The sequence below is a fragment of the Colletotrichum destructivum genome, chromosome 7 (assembly GCF_034447905.1).
Source record: "Colletotrichum destructivum chromosome 7, complete sequence".
NCBI lineage: Eukaryota > Fungi > Ascomycota > Sordariomycetes > Glomerellales > Glomerellaceae > Colletotrichum > Colletotrichum destructivum.
This window is the reverse complement of record NC_085902.1, coordinates 3901413-3922364: the sequence shown is the minus strand read 5'-3', so window position 1 is coordinate 3922364 and position 20952 is coordinate 3901413. Positions and strand designations below refer to the sequence as shown.

The 20952-nt window shown below is 50.9% G+C and overlaps 9 protein-coding genes across 9 annotated transcripts; 5 read left to right on the top strand and 4 right to left on the bottom strand.

Moving 5' to 3' along the window:
- Window positions 1-1139: 1139 nt before the first annotated feature.
- Window positions 1140-2008, top strand: CDEST_11768 (uncharacterized protein; the record flags this gene model as incomplete). The annotated part of the gene is made up of 3 exons (XM_062927924.1): window positions 1140-1337; window positions 1390-1796; window positions 1849-2008. 3 exons carry the CDS (start codon window positions 1140-1142, stop codon window positions 2006-2008), a joined length of 765 nt encoding a protein of 254 aa, XP_062783975.1.
- Window positions 2009-3370: 1362 nt separating this feature from the next.
- On the top strand, window positions 3371-4888 carry CDEST_11767 (Putative major facilitator superfamily, MFS transporter superfamily; the record flags this gene model as incomplete). The annotated part of the gene is made up of 2 exons (XM_062927923.1): window positions 3371-3535; window positions 3626-4888. 2 exons carry the CDS (start codon window positions 3371-3373, stop codon window positions 4886-4888), a joined length of 1428 nt encoding a protein of 475 aa, XP_062783974.1.
- Window positions 4889-5077: 189 nt separating this feature from the next.
- On the bottom strand, window positions 5078-6520 carry CDEST_11766 (Putative rmlC-like cupin domain superfamily, rmlC-like jelly roll, gentisate 1,2-dioxygenase). The gene is made up of 3 exons (XM_062927922.1): window positions 6141-6520; window positions 5646-6080; window positions 5078-5583 (listed from the first exon to the last, which is right to left on the bottom strand). The coding sequence occupies exons 1-3, from the start codon at window positions 6406-6408 to the stop codon at window positions 5273-5275; spliced, it is 1014 nt and encodes a 337-aa protein (XP_062783973.1). The 5' UTR covers window positions 6409-6520; the 3' UTR covers window positions 5078-5272.
- A 342-nt stretch (window positions 6521-6862) lies between these two features.
- On the top strand, window positions 6863-9804 carry CDEST_11765 (uncharacterized protein; the record flags this gene model as incomplete). The annotated part of the gene is made up of 9 exons (XM_062927921.1): window positions 6863-6958; window positions 7121-7221; window positions 7298-7575; window positions 7660-8172; window positions 8268-8460; window positions 8525-8677; window positions 8736-9211; window positions 9282-9503; window positions 9560-9804. The coding sequence occupies 9 exons, from the start codon at window positions 6863-6865 to the stop codon at window positions 9802-9804; spliced, it is 2277 nt and encodes a 758-aa protein (XP_062783972.1).
- Window positions 9805-9891: 87 nt separating this feature from the next.
- On the bottom strand, window positions 9892-11306 carry CDEST_11764 (uncharacterized protein). Its single transcript, XM_062927920.1, has one exon. The coding sequence runs from the start codon at window positions 11103-11105 to the stop codon at window positions 10023-10025; it is 1083 nt and encodes a 360-aa protein (XP_062783971.1). The 5' UTR covers window positions 11106-11306; the 3' UTR covers window positions 9892-10022.
- Window positions 11307-11497: 191 nt separating this feature from the next.
- CDEST_11763 (Putative AAA+ ATPase domain, ATPase, AAA-type, core) lies at window positions 11498-14583 on the bottom strand. Its single transcript, XM_062927919.1, has 11 exons — window positions 14338-14583; window positions 13485-14281; window positions 13049-13423; window positions 12790-13000; window positions 12549-12729; window positions 12447-12482; window positions 12308-12386; window positions 12217-12259; window positions 12081-12158; window positions 12000-12029; window positions 11498-11939 (listed from the first exon to the last, which is right to left on the bottom strand). Exons 1-11 carry the CDS (start codon window positions 14546-14548, stop codon window positions 11518-11520), a joined length of 2463 nt encoding a protein of 820 aa, XP_062783970.1. The 5' UTR covers window positions 14549-14583; the 3' UTR covers window positions 11498-11517.
- Window positions 14584-14928: 345 nt separating this feature from the next.
- On the top strand, window positions 14929-17401 carry CDEST_11762 (Putative nucleoside phosphorylase domain-containing protein; the record flags this gene model as incomplete). Its single annotated transcript, XM_062927918.1, has 3 exons — window positions 14929-15097; window positions 15150-16050; window positions 16114-17401. 3 exons carry the CDS (start codon window positions 14929-14931, stop codon window positions 17399-17401), a joined length of 2358 nt encoding a protein of 785 aa, XP_062783969.1.
- A 125-nt stretch (window positions 17402-17526) lies between these two features.
- CDEST_11761 (Putative FAD-binding domain, FAD/NAD(P)-binding domain superfamily) lies at window positions 17527-19493 on the bottom strand. The gene is made up of 5 exons (XM_062927917.1): window positions 19006-19493; window positions 18595-18949; window positions 18380-18536; window positions 18152-18316; window positions 17527-18091 (listed from the first exon to the last, which is right to left on the bottom strand). The coding sequence occupies exons 1-5, from the start codon at window positions 19366-19368 to the stop codon at window positions 17596-17598; spliced, it is 1536 nt and encodes a 511-aa protein (XP_062783968.1). The 5' UTR covers window positions 19369-19493; the 3' UTR covers window positions 17527-17595.
- Window positions 19494-19822: 329 nt separating this feature from the next.
- On the top strand, window positions 19823-20916 carry CDEST_11760 (Putative fumarylacetoacetase-like protein; the record flags this gene model as incomplete). Its single annotated transcript, XM_062927916.1, has 3 exons — window positions 19823-20193; window positions 20242-20748; window positions 20810-20916. Exons 1-3 carry the CDS (start codon window positions 19917-19919, stop codon window positions 20914-20916), a joined length of 891 nt encoding a protein of 296 aa, XP_062783967.1. The 5' UTR covers window positions 19823-19916.
- Window positions 20917-20952: the final 36 nt, after the last annotated feature.

The window sequence follows — 20952 nt, the reverse complement described above, 5'->3', positions numbered from 1 at the left end:
CTGCAATGGTATACTACCCTGTATGCAAAATGGCTTGTTTATCTTGAATTCTGCGCACTCGGCTTTGCGAGCTGATCGGTGGCTTGCTGACCATGCATCTTTGCAGGGGTTCCAGGCCGGGACTTTGAAGTTCATGTCAGCATCATGCGATAGCTTCACCGCTTGCCAGCAGACTAAGTGCAGCAAACCCCATCGGCTGGAAAGAATATTGCAAGTTGCTTTGAGAACAAATTATTGAACTCCAAGGCGCGCTGTGATAGGACGGAATGACGGACGATAGCCGTTCATGGCTTCGGGCCGATGTGACAGCAAGAAAAATCTACGCATCAACTTCCTGGCGAAATGACTATCGCCAGCCAGTACTGGTACACGTGTTTGCCAATGAGAAGCTTTAAGTACGAGAAGGTTGTACAGTGTGGCCCGTTCATCAGCAAGGCCTTACCAAGAGCATGTAAGGGTGCCGCTTCAAGCCCGGTTCGTCGTGCTACAACCATCGGCTTCTCCGATCAATCCACTGTATATCGCAGGCGGGGTATCTGCACTGAAGCTGGATCTGGTAACTTACATAGCCTATTACGGCCTTGAAATATCCAGAAGAGAAAATCAACCCAATGGCCCCTCACTTGCTGGCCATGTCGTCGCGCTACCACCGGCAGCAGGGGAAGAAGGATAGCTCTCTCCGTCTAAAACATGAATCTGTCCAAGTACTCCATGTAAGCAGTCAGGCCGCCAACACGAATTCCATGGAAAACATAATGTCAGGCAATGCTTTGTCTTAGGATCGTCAGAAATGCTAACGTATTACATTTGCAGATGAGGTCAACAAGTGGTCAGGCATCAGGCGAAGCAAGAATTCGTATTGTGCGGGATGGCTGATGGCTTGCATGAGATGAGAAAGTACATCATACAACTTGTCCGAGGCACACATTGAACAAAGCGCCTCATAGAGGTGTGCTGCATTTCAGCTGTTGACGGCGATCCCGTTATGAGATTCTCTCTTTGATCTCTTCAAGTGACATGCTTGGGGTTCAATCCTACTGAGGGTGAATCACGTATATAAGCCTTGAGAACCTGCCTCGCATCTGAACAATATTCTCATTAACCAAAGCAACATTTCCAAGAGCACCCTGCAACTCAAAATGATGATCATCTCTCTCTTTACACTCGCACTTCCTCTGTTGTGGGTGCCAGTGTCAGGTCTCGCTGTGACCAACCATCCCGGCCCTATCTCTGCGAGAGACTTGGACGATGGCAATTCAAGCACCGCCGATGCTGTCAAATTTTACTTCACCACGACTCTCGATCCGACTGCTAGTCTCGAGTCCGGAAATTGGACGGTAAGCTTGCCATTATCAATTGGACATTGCAATCACTGATATCAGCCATTAGGAAATCGATGGCCCTCCAGGGGATGGTGATCGCGCGCTGTGCATCGACTGTCCTTGCGTAATTGACCGGGAAGTTGCAGTCGAAATCCGCGAGCATGGATCTTGGTGGACGAACTGGTGCCACCATCGCGATGCTGTGAACCCTGATGGAGTGGTCTTGATCACTCAGTTCAAGGCCACGACAGTCACGTGGACTGCCGGTGTTGGGATTACGCTGCCTATGCTCGGAAAGGCGATCAAGGCCAAACTGGGAGTCTCTGTAGAGACCAGCAAGGGCGTCGGAACAAGCATCGGATGCCACGGCGATCATTCTTGGTCCGGCCCGCACGGCGTGTACTTCCAGGAGAAAATGGGCTGGGGAAATTTGAAGATCACTGAAACGTTCACCACGAGTGGTGGACCGCAATGGTTGGTCATTCGCTTTGGGATATGCTTTGAGAAACGCTAAAATGTGCAATAGCTCACGCAGGACCAACACCCGCACTTCTTACGGTTCATCCAGCTGGCCAGACCCAGACCGGACCGGCTTCCGACAGTTCCAGGTTGGGTGCAGAGATCCTCAGAATGGCAACGGACCCTGGTGTAACTTCTTTGCGGACAACCTTCAACATACTCAGTAACAACGTGGTCTGAGTGCATTCAGGAGCTATGGGGTTATTCCGACAGTCAGTAGTGTGTAGTACGGACCGCCTAGTCAAGTAACCAAAAGAACAACCCCCCAAGCTTTCTAGCTCATTACCTATCAGAGGGTGTTTTGCAGCATAATCGAAATTCATCCTTTCCCCTCTTCCTCCTTGATCGTTACCCATGACTGTATCCAGGAAGAAGGCTAGCCTGTTAACCAATATTTTTTCCCCCTTCAAATTGGTACCAATCTGGAGCATCCAATACTTCAACGATTTTCCTCCGGGGAGGGTTTTCTAAGATATAAACCATGGCGTTGGGAGGAAGCGCCGTCCTCGTGAATGGTTGACTATTCAACGTCACTAGTCAAGCTCAGCAGAAAACAGAATCTCTCTACGAAGCCTAGCTGATGATCTTGGTCTTGTCCCCTCTCCTAACTATTATCTAGGAGGGGCACGTCGCGTTCCACGGCCGTCTGCTGACAGTTCAGATCAGGGCACTTGGACCTAAGGTTTGTGCCGCGTATGCAGACGCGCCACTTCAGGTTTCGAAATCCGCCGTCATGGAACCAAACGACCGCTTAACAGCTTCTGTGGAAGGAGGCGGACTTAGGGTAGAGGTGTATGACTAGCCTCTGATTTGACAAGCGTTTCTTGGCCTGTTGGACAGGTTGGCATTACGCGGATGATTCAGTCACGTCATGCACCTCAGACAAGTTGCGGTCGATCTCATGCATTTTCTGACTCGAGTATGGGCATTACAGATCATGATGTTGTACCTTCAACTTAAAACAAATCAGACTTGATGTGTGTTTCTCAACTATGGTCTTGGATCCTCAAAATGCCCCGCCAACCGGCTAAACCCCACATCACGGATGCAACTAACGTGTGCCGGCGTACATTGCGGACGCGGGCCGCCACGGATGCGGGGTAGTATTATCCGGGGTTATGACCATACTCCCCGGTCATGTACACCGAGTTTATCTCCCCGGATGATAGCTCATGTCATTAGTATACGTCTCATTGGTAGACAGACGAGACATAGTCTAGTCACGTATCAAGGGTCGGTATGGCAATGGAAGTAGATAGGGCGGGTCAAGCCAGTGTTGGGCTGTGATTTGTCTGATTGTCCGAGACCATTCATCTAAGTTATTCACGTACACAAGAAAATTATATACCAAAATTGTATGTCCAAGCTGAACTGTCGTACCAACATCGAACGAACCCAACAATGGAACCGTCCGTTGTCGTAAGTTTTGCCAATCTGCTGGCTGCCATACCGGTTATTCAGCTTCTCAAGCTGTTGTCATGAGACCCAACCGCTGATAAAAGACCAAAATACAGTCGTGGCCATTGTGGATGAGGATCTGGATCCTACTCAATGTCAGCTTCTACAACCTTCTTGGGAATGCCTTCGCTGCTGGAGTGCCTCCTCTGTTTTCCCGAATCATCCAAGAGCTTAACTGCACTTCAGAGGAGGCATCGCAGCTCTCAACCTATGTTCTCCTGACTTTGGGCTTGTCTGTAAGTTCTCTAGACCTCGCAAGACCTCAAAAAGGAGTAGAAGTGGGGTTCCTTTGATGTCTAAGACCATTCACTGAGATGATGCTGCAGAACGTCTTCGCTCTCCCCGCCGCTTCTCTCATCGGTAAAAGATACACGATCCTCGCATCTCTTGTTTTGTTCTTCGTCTTCTGTTTGTGGTCTGCAGAAGCATCGACGTTCGCCGACTTGAGAGCGTCTCGGATCCTCGGCGGCCTTGCTGGCGGGCTCGTCGAGGCCTTGGGCCCCAGCTTCGTTGCCGAGAGCTTCCCGGAACAGCAACTTGCCAGCGCAATGGTGGTATATGTTGGGCTCTTGGCCGCTGGCTCGGCAATTGGTCCCATCGTCGCGGGAGTCGTGGCCGAGGGTCTTGGCGACTGGCGATGGTACTTCCGTATCTTGTCGGCCATGATCTTTGTCACATTTTTCGGGTCCCTCATCATGCTCCCGGAGACGCGAGTGGATGAATCTGGAGAGGTCGAGGTCGAGCTCAATACTATCGCCGAGGACAACCCGAAAGGACAGCTTTCAAGTCCAGCCTGCACAGAAATTGAAACCGCCCATGGGAGGTCAGGTGCCTCGAGCCGCCGCATATTGCTTGGCCAGCAGTGGAGGCTCCGATCTTTTTCCATGGCATACGTCGATATGGATTGGAAAATTGCTGCATCTAGCGTGATCCACCCTATACAGCTACTTGTCGCTCCACAGGTGCTGATTACAACCCTCATATTTGGGCTCACGATCGGCTGGACCGTCCTTGTCTCCATCCTGGTCTCGGTCGTCTACAGCCCACCCCCGTTCCTATGGGGCGCTCGCGCTATTGGACTCCTCAGCGTTGGGCCGCTGGTCGGCCTCTTGGTCGGTCTTCCAGTGGGCGGAGCCTTGGCCGATTACCTTTTCAACCGAGCTACTCGACGTAACGGCGGGATATCAGATCCAGCTTCAAGGCTCCCGGCCGTGGTCATTGGAGGCCTCATTAGCCCCGCTGGGTGTTTGGTGATTGGCTATGGTTTACAGTCTCCAGACAAATGGGCACAAGTCAGCGTCGGTTATGGAATGGTGGCCACCGGGTTGACTTGCTCGGCCAACATTTTGCTCACCTACGCAGTCGACACCATGCCGCCACGCGCAAGCCAGATTGGAGTTCTGGTGAACCTGATAAAAAACTCTGTTGGATTTGGCGTTTCTTACGCGGCCACGAGCTGGATGGCACAGGTAGGCCCTGTTGCCCAGTTTGGTACCATGGCCGGGATACTATGGGGTGTGTACTTGCTGGTCATTCCCCTTCATCTTTTTAGCGACACAATCATCCGGAAAACATCATTCTTAGCGTAAGCTCAGAGGGGTTCTGGTAGACGGGATGGGTATGGTTGGTTCAGGTACAAGAATGCAAGAATTCCTTCTACAATGTGGGAACCTCAGACGTCTGCCTATCTGTGATTTGAGTGCGTAATTGAAGGTATATCCCATAAGCTGATTTGATTGGAAGCGAATCAATTGTGCCACATCCTCAAACTGATAGCTTATAAAAAAAAGTACACCGCTTTCACGATCCAGCAGTCAATGCTGTTTGTCTAAAGAGACAGCGAGGAAATTGAACATTGCAAAAGAGTCCGTAAATCCATGTGTGGTATGTACTGTTTCCATTTCGTGATCGACTGTGACTGCTAGAAACTTGAGACATTCAATAGCTTCACCGTCGAATAACCGTCTCCGAATCTAAGCCGACACAAGGGTCTCGACGTCCATGTCGGCGGAGCGATAGAACCCCAAGCTCTTAAGCATTGGCGTGTCGTCAAAACAATACAAGTATACTGGAGACCCAAGTCCTTCATCCGCAGAATGCTGGTAGGAATACCACGAAGGGATGCAAAAGGTATCTCCTTTCTTCCAGATTAAAACCTTGTCTCCAATCCGTGTCTGGCCAGAGCCTTCGACCACGTGGTATACTGACGATGCCGTCTCCTGGACTAGAGGCGAAGTTGCACCAGCATCCAAGCGGGCTGCACATCCGCCCAGTACCTTGCTGACTGAAAGGTTGCGCTAGTGTCAGCCAATGTAGTGGATGGGAGAGAACTTCAAGCGCACTCACCTTCAGAGCCATCGGTGCGCAGGTATCTTCGTGTAACATATTGGCCCTCTTCGGAGTCCAACGATGCCTTCATTCGGCTCCAAGGGAAAACGATGGGTGACTGAGAAGTATCGACATCGTCTGCGGGATACCGTGGCGATGAGAAATGCTCGACGAAGTGCACAGGAAAGTGGGTAAAGTTGGGCAAGTCTAAGCCATCGAGCCAGATCATCGGGCCGGATCCGTCTTTCCCATGATCGTGCCAGTTCCAGGTAGGAGTGAGGATGACATCTCCTCGGTTCATCGCGATACGCTTGCCATGGACCGCAGTGAAGCCTCCGTTTCCTTCAATGATGAAGCGCATGGCAAAAGCAGTGTGCCGATGAGCCTTGGCCGTCTCATTCGGCATCACGAGCTGAAGTCCGGCATACAGGGTGTCAGTGGTGAAGGGGGCATCTGATGTTTCTTGTGGTCAGGAAACAATCTCAAATGTCTGCTCCTGTAGCCATGACGCACCTCGGGATGGATTCACCAGCATTAACACCCGGCGCTCGGCCTGGGACTCGGTAACAAGATGCCCCGCTTGTAAGAGAGTCGGCTGAATGTCAGAGTACTTCCAGAGGTGTGGAATGCATCGTGGGTTGGGCAGAGCCGGGTTGAGTCTGCTCATCTGTTTCCATAGTGGCTTTGTATGGCTGATCTCGGCAGCCCGCAACATCTGCGAGGTCTCATCTTCAACCGCTTTGGTATGTTCGGAAGTCTCGGTGACTGTTGTGGAGGACATGACGGTGGCTTGTTTTCAGTGACGACTGTGCTGTGGCGTGGGGCTAAATAAGGATGTATGTAACTGAGGGGTCGTTGATTCTTAGAATGACATGATTCACATGGATTTTATGACTTGATAAACATGCTTACAGGCGTCCCCAAGTATTTCCCGACCTCTGATTCCGTTACAACTTCAGAGAAGGCCTCCGAACCTTAACAACAGCTTGGCTGAAGGGATCAGACGTTTCGGGGAGTTAAGCCTTTTACCGAAGCAGTAGTCGGGGCGTCGCACTCTGGCCTGGGCAGAAATCACTATTAATACTCACGGACTTTAATCTAATCTCCTAATTCCCCGCTCTCCCGTTTCTACCTTACACCGGGGACTTGATCTTCTTCCTCTCTAAATCCCCGCCGCTACCAGTCTCTGTTCTATCGTGCCGCATAACCTGCAGACAGGCAGAAGAAGTTGTCCAATGGAGAACAACACTCCCGGATCAACAGGCACGACAACTCGGAAGCGGAAGCGCATCCCGATCGCGTGCAGCTCATGTCGAATTCGGAAGTCAAGGGTGAGTACCAGGCCATCGGACTTCTGCTTATTCTCCGTCTCGATCTTGGTAGGGTGTGGATGTCTCACCTCGACAGACGGGAGCAGGCAGGCAGCCGAGTTGCCGAGTTGCCGACGCTAGAAGACCTCAAACAGCAAGCTGACGTGAATGGATTGAAATCAGTGTGATGGTGCGAGACCGCAATGCTCCACTTGTGTTGAGCAAGGATTAGACTGTGTCTACGCTGCCAATTCAGGTGCAAACGGTGCGTTGGTACCGAAACAGTACGTTTCTTTGTCCTTTTGTCTCTTTCTGTTGCAATGCTATCTTCAACTAGAGTTGTCTGACTTGAGGGACTAGATATCTCGAACAAGTAGAGTACCGCCTGGCAATCGTCGAAAAAGAAATAAGTCGGCTCAAACAACAAGTCAACCCTCTCTCTTCCTCTTTTCCGGATGAAAAGCAACATGTTATATTCCCATCTAGCAGGCCTTGCCGCGCGGAAGACCGCTCCGAAAGCACTCAGCCGGAGGAGTCGTTGAATGTAGAGGAAGGAAGCCTCGCTGGAATCACCCCTGACGCAACAGATGGCGTTGGTACCATCGAGTTTACCAGTGGCGAGACTTGGGCATATTTTGGTATGACGATAACATACTCAAGTGCTGTTTTTGAGTAGCCTGTTTCGCTTACGAACATTTGCTGATCATTGTGGTGTTGCTCAGGACCCTCGTCTAATATCGCTTTCACGAAAATCCTTCGTCGCACGCTCGACCACTTGCTGCTGAAGACCCAACGAGCACGACAAGGAGTGACTTCCTCCACGCCGGGACAACACGCCCAAAAACACATGCTTGCCGTGTCCAGGTCAAGTTCCCCGGTCATCGACTCGTTCGATTCGAGACGACTAGAAAAGCCTTCGGAAGCAAGCCGTCTGCCGCCCGAAGATGAAGTCACCCGTTTGGTCCGTCAGTTCTTTGGCGACACAGGTCTTCTATTCCCTTACATCCACGAGGAGAGTTTTTGGAAGACTTTTAAGCACTATAGATCTATCGGAATGCGGAATGCGAGATATTCATGGCTCGCGTTACTAAACATGATTCTTGCACTGGCTACCAGTACCACCAACGCGGCGAGACTCGGTTTCAGAGACAGGCAGGCCGTATCAGAGGTATACTACCGTCGGGCCAAGTCTCTGTCAATGACAGAGATGATGACTGGGGCCAACGTTGAAGCAGGTACTGTGAACACTTTTCTGGGCTGTGTGGAAGCTTCTCATTAAGCGGCATAGATCAAACCGAGAGTTGCGTGTTATAGACTAATTATTGCACAGTTCAGGGTATGCTCTTGATGTCACAATACCTTCAAGGCAGTCAGAGGTCGGTCCAGACATGGGCCATCCACGGGCTCGCCGTTAAAGCTGCGTTGGAGTTGGGATTCCACTCAGAACTAGCCCTCCAAAGGTTCGATCCACTTGAACGCGAGATAAGAATACGGACCTGGTATGCATGCATTGTTCTGGATAGGTTTGTACCCATGCAAATTGCTACCCCGGTTTGAGCTTCACCTTCTCTCTAACAAGTGTTGCAGAACATTAAGCATGACTTTCGGCCGCCCCCCCATCATTCCGCAGCGTTATATCCGAACCCCCTTATCAAAACATTTCATCTCGTACTCCAGAACTTTAGACCCTTCTGAATGGTCCCGCGAGGAAGAGAGCACGATGTTCTGGAACGCTACCATGTTTGTCATCGACCTTGGGCACTCTGTTGCTGACATTCGCTGACGACCGGCTTGCTAGAACCCTCTATAGAGTCACCGCAGCCGTCATTGATGATCTCTACGAGAGTAATATCGGGTCAATTTCAGCCAAACCCCTTTCAAACACCGTGTCTACTGTTATTCGGATCGGACAACAGTTGGCTGATTGGCAAGCCTCTTTGCCTCTGTCGATGCAACTAGTTGAGCCGGGAGAGATGACCAACCTGGAAACGAAGTTGACATTGCTAAGACTTCGAGTGATTTTGACCCTACGGCATCACAACCTTCAGATCTTGTCACACCGACCCATTCTGGATCGATGTTTACAGTCTCTTGATGGAAGCCCCCAATCCTCACAGGAGGCAGCTACACTACAACAAGCCTGGCATCTGAGCAAAACGATGTGTCTTCGATCCGCCGAAGCAATCATTCGTTTGGTCGAAGCCTGCAAGCTGGCAAACGAAGCAAAGCCAGAATTTTCCTTCCTCGGGGCATGGTGGTTCAGTCTTTATTTTAGTAAGTCAATTGCGTCGTCCTCGATTCACGAATTGAAAGAGCAACAACTAATTATTTGCGTTTTTGTCAGCCTTTAACGCTTCCCTCACAATCGTTGCGATAAAACTCATCGAAGAAAGCTATTTCTCCAGTCCCTTTGATCAAGCCTACGTAGGTACGGCGGCTCGATTTGAAGACATCCTCAAGAGCGCCATTAGCTGCATTGCGCGCCTGGACACTCAGAATTTCACGGTGGAAAAGTGTGCAAAGTTTGTGGCGACTCTGGTCTTTATGGTTCAAAGCCTGCAAATAGGTGAGTCCTTGAGGCCCTACCATCCATATAAGACACGATGATAATTATTTCGGCAGGTGTAGGGCGCGATGATATTAGCTGTGAGGTCGGAGTGATACCTTCGAGTGCAGGCGTTCTCATCGACGAGAACGGGGCGAGCCAGACCACACATCTGCCTCCTCACACCGGGGGAATGGACGACGCCTTCTCTAATCTGATCAGTTATCTCCCGCCGAACTTCAACGATTTCTCTATTAATAGTGCTCCGTTCGCCATGTCGGATTTGATGGACGACTTTCCCACTGGTGATCTGTTCTGGTAGAGCACGTGCCGGTGGGTTCATACTTCATTATCATCGATTAACTGAACCTCTGTTGAGGGATTTCATTCAAAACAATGTCACAACCAGAGTTTATTTGTTGATTAGGAAATATGACTATGCTCCTTCCTAAACCAGGCGGTGTAAACTAATTGAAGACATCGTCTAAGTTGCCCAAGAAGAAAAAGAGTATAGCCCTTAGTGCTCCCTTCATTACTATTTTATTCATTGTGCCATGTAATTGAGTCTGTCTCTGGTACATCAGCTAGTAGTGGAGTTTTGCGCTTCTTGGTCTTGGACGACCTTCGACTTGAATCTTTCTCGGCGGCGTCGGGGGGCGGGGTCGCGTAGCGGACCTTGAATGTATCTTCGCGGATCAGGCCCGGGGGCGGGAAATCAATGCCGGTCCCGAAGCGGGACTGGTAATCGAAGCGCATATTTGGAGTCATGAGCTGGCGCTTAGGCGACGGGAGCGGTACGGGTGGCACGGGCAGGTCGTCCTGAAGAGGCATGAACTCTTGTTGTCGGATCTCCTCTTCTGAGGCGAGCTCGGAAATCCTCTTGAAAGATTTTAAGTGTTCCCGAATGGTTTGGAGCTTCTCGCTTTGTCTGTCCCTCTCCTCTCTGCGCCGGCGTACCCGTTCGCGGTCTCTGATGTCGTCTTGTCGGTCCCGGGACGGCTTCTCGTAGCTGATACCAGCCTGGCGGAGGCGTGGCTTCTCGGCGGATGAAATGTTTGCTTGGGTGGCCGATTCTTCTCCGCCCCATTCATGTTTACCTGACGAAGAAACACTTTCGAAGAAACCGACGTTGTCATCATCCTCAGGGAGAGAGGTAGTGTCGTTGTAGAAGTCATCTTCATCAGTGAGTGAGGTTTGAGAGCCGGCTTCATCTTCACTGCTATCTCCAAACACCTCATAGCGGTATGAAGTGATCGTTTGGCGCGCAGATGATAGCGCAGTCGTGCGCGATTGTGCTCGTGACTGGTATGGGGATTCTCTTCGTGCCGATGAGACAAAGTCGGGCAACGATCCAGCCCCCAAATGGGCAACTAGTGCAGCATCTCCAACTGGTGTCCTTTCGTGTTTCGCTTCCGACCCATCATGCCCACTTGGAAAAAGCGGCAAGCGCCGTCGTCGTGTCTGCTCCGCCCACTCCCCAAGGGTTCGCTCTTGTCGAGAATGATCGCCGGCGGTGTCGTCTCTCGAGATTGTATAGTGCATCCTATTAACTGTGGAAAACGCTTCTAACACCTCTTGCCTTCTTCTTGCGCCGAACTCGCTAAGCACTTCGATGTCGGACATGGTGCACTAGGTCTTTGTTGACGGCACAGACGATTCTCTGGCTGTGAATTTCCTGGGCCAGGTCTAGGCTTTGGCTTTGCCGTGCCGCAAGGACAGAGGAGGGTCGCTTTGAATCGATGGCAGCATATGGACGAGTCGTTGAGTGCGTGTTGTCGTGATCACACAGGGGGAACGAGGACAATCTATTCGGGCCTGTTCGGACCTGTGATGAGGGGCGAGGAGCTGACAACCAGGCTGACCGGAAGAATGCCGGCACATCCTACAGTGTTACCACGTGTTTCCAAGACTTTACTGAGCCTGCTCCAGCCTCTGCGGCACAGGAATCGGCACGTAGATGCGTACATTTCTGGCTATCACTGAAAGCTATCTTGATTGGTCGAGATACCGGTAAGCGGAAATGAACCCGTTATCTTCATCTTGCCTCCAGATCATGCTGGATTTCATCAGCTGAGTGCCCTTGGTGGAGCTTGACAAGATATTTCTCGAAGTGCTGCGCTTCACTTATAACACTGCTTAAGTGATCGTAATGCAACGCCTCCCGCTTGAACGAAGAAAGCTGTCGGGCCGTGGAGATTGCGTTCCGAATTTCTCTACCGTTGAGATTCTCAGCAGCGAGGCTTCGCAGCTGGCTTTGAATACTGTCCGAGTCGATCCCGTAATTATGGGGTATCTTGTCTTGAGTTTTGAGCTTTAACTCAAGCCGCCGTATGGAATTAGTCCAAATCTTGAACCGTTTCTCCTCATCCAAGTTGTTGTAACGTAGATTCAGTTGAATTCTGGATTTGAAGGCCTCGTCAAAAGTCCCAACCCGGTTTGTTGTCAAGATCATTATTCCTGCCTCCATGTTAGTTCACTTCCATTTGTTCCCTGGTTCCAGGACAACGTCAAATTCACCATCGTAGTATTCGAGCACTCTTAAGAACACTGTGAGAAGTTTTAGATCATTCTACATCAGCCGGATGTGTGACAACATACCTGAGACCAGTGCATTTCTTTTGAGATTGGAGAGCGAACGCTGTTCCAAGAACACGTCGGCTTCGTCTAGGAGAACCACTAAGTTGAGAAGTAGCTTTAGTTTCCGACGCCGAATCTAGAGTATGTTACCACTCACCACAATCCCATGTCTTCCCAAGAAGGGTTACCACTTTCAGGTACTGCAGATGTCAGCACGCATCGTAAAACTGAGTGGATGTATGCCTGACCTCCTCTACCTCGTCAGGCTTCGTTCCGACGTCACCACAAGTGACCTTGTAAAGCGGTTTTTCGGCTATTTCCGCGACACTTGAGTGAAACAGTTAGTAACAAGACTAAAATCATGCACTACCTCTCGAGAGGCCAAACCTTTCGGCCGTAAGTGTTTTCCCAGTGCCAGGCCCTCTGCCGTGCTCAAAGTCAGTCTCTCGAATAAGAAGAGCAAGAACAAGGCTTATGTATAGTTCTTACCCATGGAGAAGTATAAATAGTCCATTGCCCTTTCCTTGTATCAAATCTGTGTTTTCATCAGATGTCAGGCGGTTCATGACCACAGCTTTGACCAAGTCTTTGGTCTTCGGTTCGATAACCAAGTCTTCGAACGCTTCTCGATTCCAGACCACGTCTTGCATAAAGGCTACTTCCAAAGTCCCTATCAGATGATTAGCAACTGGAAACTCATGCAGGAATTGGCCGACGAGGGGGCTCTCACTCCACGTTTTCGAATCCATGTCGAAGCCTTTCATTGTCGATGGAAGACACATCAAGAAAGTGTCATCTGCGGGCGGAATGTCGCTCATCAAATCCAATGGCGGACTTTCTTTCTGAAAAGATGACTGGCGGGGTGCTTGCTGTTGTAGCGGTGGAGGGGGTGGATGCATCTTCATGTAGGTCTCCAAATCGACCATGAACCTTGATCCGTTCTGTTATCCAAGTTAGCGACACAACGGTTGAGCTATGGAAGAACGTACCACAGGATGTGCAGCGCAATAGGCTTCCTTGATGTAGGAGACGTATTTTCGATGGCGGCATGCCCAAAACATCTTCCCACGGCCTCGAAGCCCTTCGACGACACTATTCTTGGCAAAACGGGCCGGATAAACTGAAAGGCTTGTTATGTCGAAACTCTCTGACCATGAGTTGACCGGAGGGTAGTCTAGTGGCCATCTGCTGACTGCCTTGTGAAAAGAACCATCAAATTCCCAAACTTCAACTAGAATCGCTGCTCTGAGGTACTTCAAATCCTTGGACACGGTATCTATCGATAGCCAGTCTATGGCAGTGGATCCCATCAATTGTGAGACATCCTTGCCTCTGGTCTGTGATATAATAATGTCGTTCGGCACCTGCGATCCAGTAGTTAGTACCGAAGCGACTGGAAATACCCAAGGTGTTTTGACAGCCCACAAATATGTATCTCAACAAGTCTAAAGTTATCTTCCCCTTTGCAGTCAGGTCGTCGACAGCTGTCCATTCTGGCTGCAAGCGATCTTCCATATACGTTTGAAGGACATCGACATGCTGCTGGAGGGTGGGGTCCATTGCCGTCTTCGACAAGGCAATCTCATGACGACGATGGAACCACCAGAGGTACGGATAGGAGATACTTTTAGCAGTTCCATCGTTTTCATCAAAATGTGGATGATGAATGCCAGCCAATGCCAGCTCTGACAATGTCTCCAAAGCAAGACGTGCATCGGGTGAATTGAGATCAATGTACTCTCCACTGAAGAAGAGCGACAGGTCAGCGGTAGTAGATTGGTTGGTATCGGTCATGCTTTGCCATCTAATCGAGCGATGGCAGCATCGGTACTCCCGAAACACAAGGAAACTGATGTTCTTGTTGCGCTCGAGGTAAAGCTCAAGGTTTGCAACCGGCCGGCTGCCTCTGAGGTGTGAATGATACGGGCCACTCTCGACTGGCCACGGTTCATCCAGGTAGATCATGCTTGTCTCTTCATGTTGACAATCTATCCTGTGCATGACCTGTGATCGCGGTGGGCCTGGGTCGGCCGTGTACTGGTATTTGAGCCTTTCGGCATCCCTCAACTTTGCCTCCGTGTCTGCTAGCGCTTCAAAGATTTCGTTGTCCGTGATTTGGTTCGACAGGTTAAGGAAGCGACAAAGCTCGCTGCGCCAGTCGACGGTGACAATAGGGCGGTATTTGGCCGGCGCAGGCGACGGGGATCGGGATCTTGACGTGTCTGCTCCGGTACAGGCGTTAGCTATTGATTTCATGCGAGGTATCTCTCGGACGGACTTTCGTCATTGTAACTCGCAGTTTCGTCTTGCTCTGTGGACGGCGGGCTTTGCGACGACGATCTTGTGCGCGGAGGAGGCTTGTTGTAGCGGGACGGAGGCCGGACCCTGCGCCCACGATGGAACCTGTCGTCCGGGTCCGTGTCCGAGCGTTCTCGGACGACGGTCGCCGGTCGTCGCAGGGACAGTTGCTGTACTCTATGGCTCGCCATTGCCAGTAACGAGAATCAGTAGTAGGAAAACGAGCAATCGAGGGGGGTTTTCAGAAACGTGCAGGATGCGACATGAAAAGATCGCAATGCATGTCGGTTATTCCACCCAGCCTGATTTATGTGCACCCCTGGGGTGCGTCCGGCTCGCTGCGCTGACGGCTGCATACATACATAATCACTCAACCATGCAGTCCGTGTGATGTCCTCCTCCTCACGCTCACTTTTCTTCCTACCTACTCTTCGAGGGTTACGTCGTAACTCAACCAAAACACAATTCTACAGAGCCTGATCCAAGCATACTATCCGTTTGCTCTTGCTTACCATTTCGCCCCTCTCATGCACTACAATCCCTCCAGACTTGCAGCAGCCTTGGCTTCGTGATGGACTATCTACAGCAGGAAGTTGATCGGCAACTAGGACTCTGTGAACGGTTTCTAGTTGAGCCCAGTCCTTGGGTAGACTTGCAGGGAACAGATGGGCTTGCTACCCTTGAGAAACAGCCAGCAGAATTCCATGGTGCTCTCAAGGCTCTTAACCGCCAAATACATCGTAAGATTTTGGATCTGCTGCTATTGATAACCATCTAAAACATGGTACTCAGACCTTCCCCGTATCGATGATCTAGCCAACTGCGATAAAATTCTCGAGGATGCCTCCCTCTTGTGGAAGCTTCCCGCTTTTTGCAAGCCAACGCCGTTTTTAATCGACCCCGGAGGTCAGATCAGTCGAGCAAAAGCAATCCAATCTAGCCGGGCTGCTCGAGATCCTACAAAGACTAGTGTGGACGATATCTGGACTCATAAGGCTCTCGAAAGCTGGATTTGCTCCAAGCATTCCCATATTCTACTTGTTCAAGGGCAGTATCTGGCCATCAAAAGGATGCACCGGTTCGGCCTGGAAATCACAGTTCTTCTGCAAACAGATGTTCCAACAGTTCTTTTGCTCCAGTCATACATGAAACCCACGGAAAACAAGGGGTATGCCGAACTGCAGCCAGAACAAGTTGTACGGCAGCTTGCAATCCAGGCCTTACAGCAAGTCTCGACTCCAACGCCAATAATTTTTCTTGCCAGAGCAGTTGAGCTTTTTCAGCGGGCCAAATCGCTCAACGACTGGCTCAAGGTCTTTCGCTTCGCCTCGTCTCAACTCGCCCATATACACGTCGTTTTGGATCTCGGAATCCTAAGTCATGATCCTAACGCTATCGCTCGTCTGTCGACGGCATTGCATGATCTAGTGCACGACTGCCAGCTGCAATCGCCGTCAACTATTCTGAAAGTCATGCTCTTAACACCTCGGCGAACCGAGTTGTCAGAAAGCGATCTAGTCTCTCTATTACCGGTTGGCCCACTCAAAAGGCTGCCTCAGCCGATGACTCTGGCATCATTGAAACAGAGGCTTGTCTCGACACTCAAAGACAGAAAACTAAACCTACCATCGACAAGTGCAGTAACCGAGTCCTACAGCAAAGTCCTTTCGCCGAAAATGGACAACAGACACAGGTGAGACATTTCTACTGTGGTGACTGAATATCATAATGAACTGATGTTTTCTTGCTGGAGTAGCATTTCCAAGCCCATTGTTCAAGCCTTTCAACTTGGTCAAAAACCTGGCCAAAAGCCTCAATCAAGCGACGTGGATCATACGGTCCTCTTACAAGTACAAGCCTCAAACGCCAATGGGGATAACCGCACACCCACCGATTTAGCTACCGACCAGAGCTTCCAGGCCGATTTTGGGCGGTGTACGATTGGAAGTCCCAACTCTAATGATCTTTTGACGAAAGCTCAAAGTAAAGATAACCCGGTATCCGAAATCACATCTCCCGCAGGCGGTTACAATCGTAACAGTATCACAGTCGCAATTGTGTGTGCCCTCACGTTAGAGGCAGACGCAGTGTGTGCTCTCTTTGACGAACATTGGGATGACGATGTTGTAGCGGACCTCGTCGCACCTGGAGATACAAATTCGTACTCGATGGGGAAGATTGGTCGCCATCATGTTGTTCTCATTCACATGGCGGGGATGGGTAAAAGCTATTCAGCGACAGCAGCTGCGTACTGCAAGGCCAGCTTTCCTGGCATTGGCGTTGCCCTGCTGGTTGGCATCTGCGGAGGGGTCCCAAAGGCTACGGCAATGGGGATCCCGACCATTGTACTCGGGGACGTTATTATCAGCGAAGGAGTCATCCCTCTTGACCTCGGAAGACAATACCCTGATATGTTCTTGAGAAAAAACGGCATGATGGATGTTCTGGGAAGACCGCCGACCGTTATCAGGGCAAAGCTTGCCAAGTTACAGACCCGCCACGATAGGAAATCGTTGAACGAAAAGATATCCAAATATCTCAACGACTTAGAAGACGAATTTGGCGATGGGATACGCTACCCGGGAACCACTGAGGACAAGCTCTTTGAGGGCAACTACCAGCACAAACACGACGCATCCTTTGGTTGCTTGATTTGTAACGACAAGACCAAGCACAACTCGGTGTGCGAGAATGCAAGGACGTCAACTTGCGATGAGCTCAACTGCGATAACACTAGGCTGGTTCTTCGTGAGCGGCTCAGTAATGTTGATACAGTCCAACCCATTATTCATTTCGGCCTGGTGGCTTCTGGGGACCAGGTTATGAAGTCAGGGGAGCACCGAGACCAAATCGCAGCAAGAGAGGGGGTGATAGCGTTTGAAATGGAGGCCGCTGGGGCCTGGGAGCATTTCTCATGCGTCATTATAAAGGGGGTTTGTGACTATGCTGACAGTCACAAGCACAAGAAGTGGCAGAACTACGCTGCCGCCACGGCAGCCGCTTGTATGAAGGCCTTCCTTGACAAGTGGAGCTTCCGTGCCTGACAGGAGAAGGAAGGTGAAGAGGGTTTCTACGTGTTGCTGTTCAGGGTCATCAGCTATGTGGCGAGCACAGAGTAACAGGATGGCGAGGAAAAGAATATTTCTATTGGCAAAATAAATGAGTTGTCATTGGACGTCAGCTACTCTACATGTCTTTCTGCTTCATCAACTATTCAATAAATTCAAGTAATACTGTATTAATCCCGCATGTCACCCATCTCACGTCGCCATTGCTCCAACATCGTGTACTCCGCGTCGTAACCGTAAGCCCACGACTGCGTCAGCGGATCGGACCACTGATTCGGGCTGCTGGAAAACTTCCGGCCTTCTACTTCGGGTCGCATCGCCGCATCTCTGGCTCGCTGCTCAGGCCCATCCTTGAAGTGCAACAGTAAGGCGTTGACCAAGCTCGCCTCCTGCATCATGGAAGTGCGTATCTTGCGCTCGTTCTGGAACACACCAAGGGCAAGGCCGAGCTGCTCACGACTTGAGATGTTGTTGATAGCCACCGCGAGCGCAGCACCATCTTCAACCGCCATGGCTGCGCCCTGTGACATGTAAGGCAACATGGCATGAGCCGCATCGCCGAGTATCACGAGACGCTCAGAATCTGCGACCCAATTCTCCAAAGGCACACCCGCCATCAGAGGCCACTTGACAGTGGTGTCGATAAGGTCGATAATCTTGGTGAGTCTATTCCAGAAAACATCAGCACTGTCAAGGCTGAAGAACTTGTCAAAAGGAAACACTTACTGGGGATCCCAGTCCTGGAACTCAGCTCTCATCTCGGCAAGTATCTCGTCTTGAGTCTTCTGCTGCCAGGTTGAAGGGTCTCTGTGGTCTCTGTGAGAAAGCACCATGTTGAAAGATTGACCAGCGGCAATGGTATAAGTCATGACGTGGCGGTCTTCACCGATCCTACAATCACGTGTTAGAAAGATCCCACTAAACCTGTCAAACCGATGGGTATTGTGCGTTTACCAGACATGAAGAGCTGGTTTTTCGAGGATCCAAGCAATCTCTGGAATCTTTCTCATTTTGCTGATATCTACAGTAGCTCGATATACGGCAAATCCCGTGTAATTAGGGCTGGCCACTTGATTTGAAGGAAGTAGGTTTCTTGCTACGGATTTCACCCCTTGTTTGAGCTGTTAGAACGCGGATCTACACCAACTCATGGAGATCCCTTGACTTACCGTCAGCAGCGACGATAAGGTCCGCTTCAAAAGTTTGACCATTGAAGAGAGTAGCACTGGGTGCTTGGGGATCGTAACTGGACACTCGACTGTTGAGGCGGACAGTAACTCCCAGTTCCAATGCGCGCTCATAAAGAGCCGAGTGAAGATGGGCACGATGGGCAACGTAGTAAGGGGCGCCACAGAGCTCGACAAAGGTCTCCGAGAGATCAGTGAACCCGATTCGCTCGCCGTTCTCCCAGCGACGCAAGGAGATGCCATCCGGCCGCACGGCCTGCTCTGACATGATGTCCATGACACCCCATCGTTGAAGCAGTTTGCTGGAATTGGGAGGGATTTGAATACCGGCTCCGACCTGGTATCGGGAGTCAGTGTCTGGACGAAAGGTTCCTAGACATTAGAAGCACATACCTCAGACAACTGAGTGGCCTGTTCCAGGACGGTGACTTTGTGTCCGCTCTTCGACAGCGCAACGGCGGTTGCTAGACCGCCCAGACCACCCCCAACAATCAGGATATCAAGAGCAATGTTTGCTTTCGAAGTACTGCTCGGCAACGTCCCATTTTCGTTGGGGCCCAACGCCTGGAGGAACTTGAGACTGTTGGACGGATAAGATGTCGAGGACAGGTTTGGATGGCCGGAGTGTCCGTTCTGGCCCCCCTTCAGTTGCGCACCAGCTTGCTTCTTTTTTCCTTCAGGTCCGCTCTCAGACTTGCGAAACTTGATGAACAGGTCCTGCGAGGCAGGCTCGCGTGATTGTGTCGCAGCAGCCATGTTTGTAAAGGCTTGATCTGGCAAGAATAGGGAACCTGTGAAGTACGAACAGCAGAGTCGACTCGAGCACCAGTTTAATTTATTCGGGCTTGGAGAAACTCATACATTAGGTTGATTCCGACCACCACGTTCCGCGTGTCTCGCATCTCATAGCAAGAGCGTGTTGAGAGTCCCTTGGTGATCGACGTCTTAACTCCCCGGCTCCCCGCGTTTGTTGCCCTTCCCCCACACTCTCCCGCACCGTAAGATTCCTGATTCGGAACTCCGGGAAGTATCCTCGATGGTTAATCTGGTGTTCACTAAGCCAGCTACCGAACGGCGTGCGAGATTCCGGGGGGTTTTGCTTATCTCCGTGGTCCATCCCAACACCCACGGCTGACTTCACGCCAAGGCCATTGGCTCACCAAAACAGGGTGTTATTAGCCCAGGGAGATAAGTGTCACAAAACCAGAAATATCGACTGTCTTTTCAGAGGCAGTCGCAGATGTTTTCAGAGGTTTGCTTTCTTTCTCGTTCATCAAACACCCAAACGGACGAACTCCGCCGCAATGTCTGTGCCCTGGAAGCGACTCATTCGCTTTGTCGCCAACGATGGGAGGGTGCTCAGGGGCGAGCCCATTCTTCCACATGAAGGCTTCGATTTGGGAGACACCAGAGAAGAGACCAAGCTCAAGGCCAATGTAGTTGTTGGATCTGACATCTACGACACATCTGGCAAGACCAGAGTTACCAACGAGGTTGTCGTGGTGAAGAAGCTGCTCGGCCCGCTGGCCCCAGAAGACGTGCCGATCTTGCGATGCGTTGGACTCAACTATGCCACTCATAGTCAGTTGCGATAACTACTTGTGCTGTGCCTCGCTAAAGTCTTCGCAGTCAGAGAGGCCGGTAGGAAGCCGCCGCCCTTTCCCTTCATCTTTTTCAAGCCAAACACAACTGTCTTGGACCACGGCGCCGATGTAGTCATTCCCAAGATCTGCCAGGATGACCAGGCTGACTACGAGGGCGAGTTGTGTCTTGTGATTGGCAAGGATGCCAAAGACGTGCCAGTGTCAGAAGCGCTGGACTATGTTGCTGCTTACACTTGTGGCAACGACATCTCATCGAGAAAGCTCCAACGCGACCCTGCTTTTGCGGGCAATGTGCCCCAGTGGGGGTTCTCCAAGGGATTTGACACATTTGCACCCCTGGGGCCTTGTCTGGTCCGGCCTGATCTGGTCGGAGATCACAAATCGCTCTTGTTACAGACTAGGGTCGACGGCGAAGTGAGGCAGAAGGAGGGGGTCGACGATTTACTCTTCGACTGCGCCTACATCATCTCGTACCTCTCCTCTGGAACGACGCTACAAAAGGGCTCGGTCATCATGACGGGGACTCCGGGTGGTAAGCTTTAAGTGGAATATTCTCGCTCAGCGCATCACAGCTAACGAAAGTACTTCCGCAGGGGTTGGGGCGGGATTCAACCCTCCACGATGGCTTTTGCCTGGAAACCAGATGGAAGTCAGCATCACTAACATTGGTACACTGAGGAACGGCGTCAAATTTGCGTAGGGTTGTCGCAATAAAGTCAGAACGCAAATATTTTAG

What these genes read in the sequence shown, in the direction of transcription:
- CDEST_11761 (XM_062927917.1), bottom strand. Translation starts at nt 19,368, where the DNA reads ATGGCTGCTGCGACACAATCACGCGAGCCTGCCTCGCAGGACCTGTTC. An exon ending in AGGCCACTCAGTTGTCTGAG is followed by an intron (nt 18,950 to 19,005) that starts GTATGTGCTTCT and finishes TCCCGATACCAG; the next exon opens with GTCGGAGCCGGTATTCAAAT. An exon ending in TTCCAGGACTGGGATCCCCA is followed by an intron (nt 18,092 to 18,151) that starts GTAAGTGTTTCC and finishes TTTCTGGAATAG; the next exon opens with ACTCACCAAGATTATCGACC.
- CDEST_11764 (XM_062927920.1), bottom strand. Translation starts at nt 11,105, where the DNA reads ATGTCCGACATCGAAGTGCTTAGCGAGTTCGGCGCAAGAAGAAGGCAA.
- CDEST_11763 (XM_062927919.1), bottom strand. Translation starts at nt 14,548, where the DNA reads ATGGCGAGCCATAGAGTACAGCAACTGTCCCTGCGACGACCGGCGACC. An exon ending in CATGGATTCGAAAACGTGGA is followed by an intron (nt 12,730 to 12,789) that starts GTGAGAGCCCCC and finishes ATCATCTGATAG; the next exon opens with GGACTTTGGAAGTAGCCTTT. An exon ending in AAAACACTTACGGCCGAAAG is followed by an intron (nt 12,387 to 12,446) that starts GTTTGGCCTCTC and finishes GTTTCACTCAAG; the next exon opens with TGTCGCGGAAATAGCCGAAA.
- CDEST_11766 (XM_062927922.1), bottom strand. Translation starts at nt 6,408, where the DNA reads ATGTCCTCCACAACAGTCACCGAGACTTCCGAACATACCAAAGCGGTT. An exon ending in GCTGGTGAATCCATCCCGAG is followed by an intron (nt 6,081 to 6,140) that starts GTGCGTCATGGC and finishes AAGAAACATCAG; the next exon opens with ATGCCCCCTTCACCACTGAC. An exon ending in GCGCACCGATGGCTCTGAAG is followed by an intron (nt 5,584 to 5,645) that starts GTGAGTGCGCTT and finishes GCAACCTTTCAG; the next exon opens with TCAGCAAGGTACTGGGCGGA.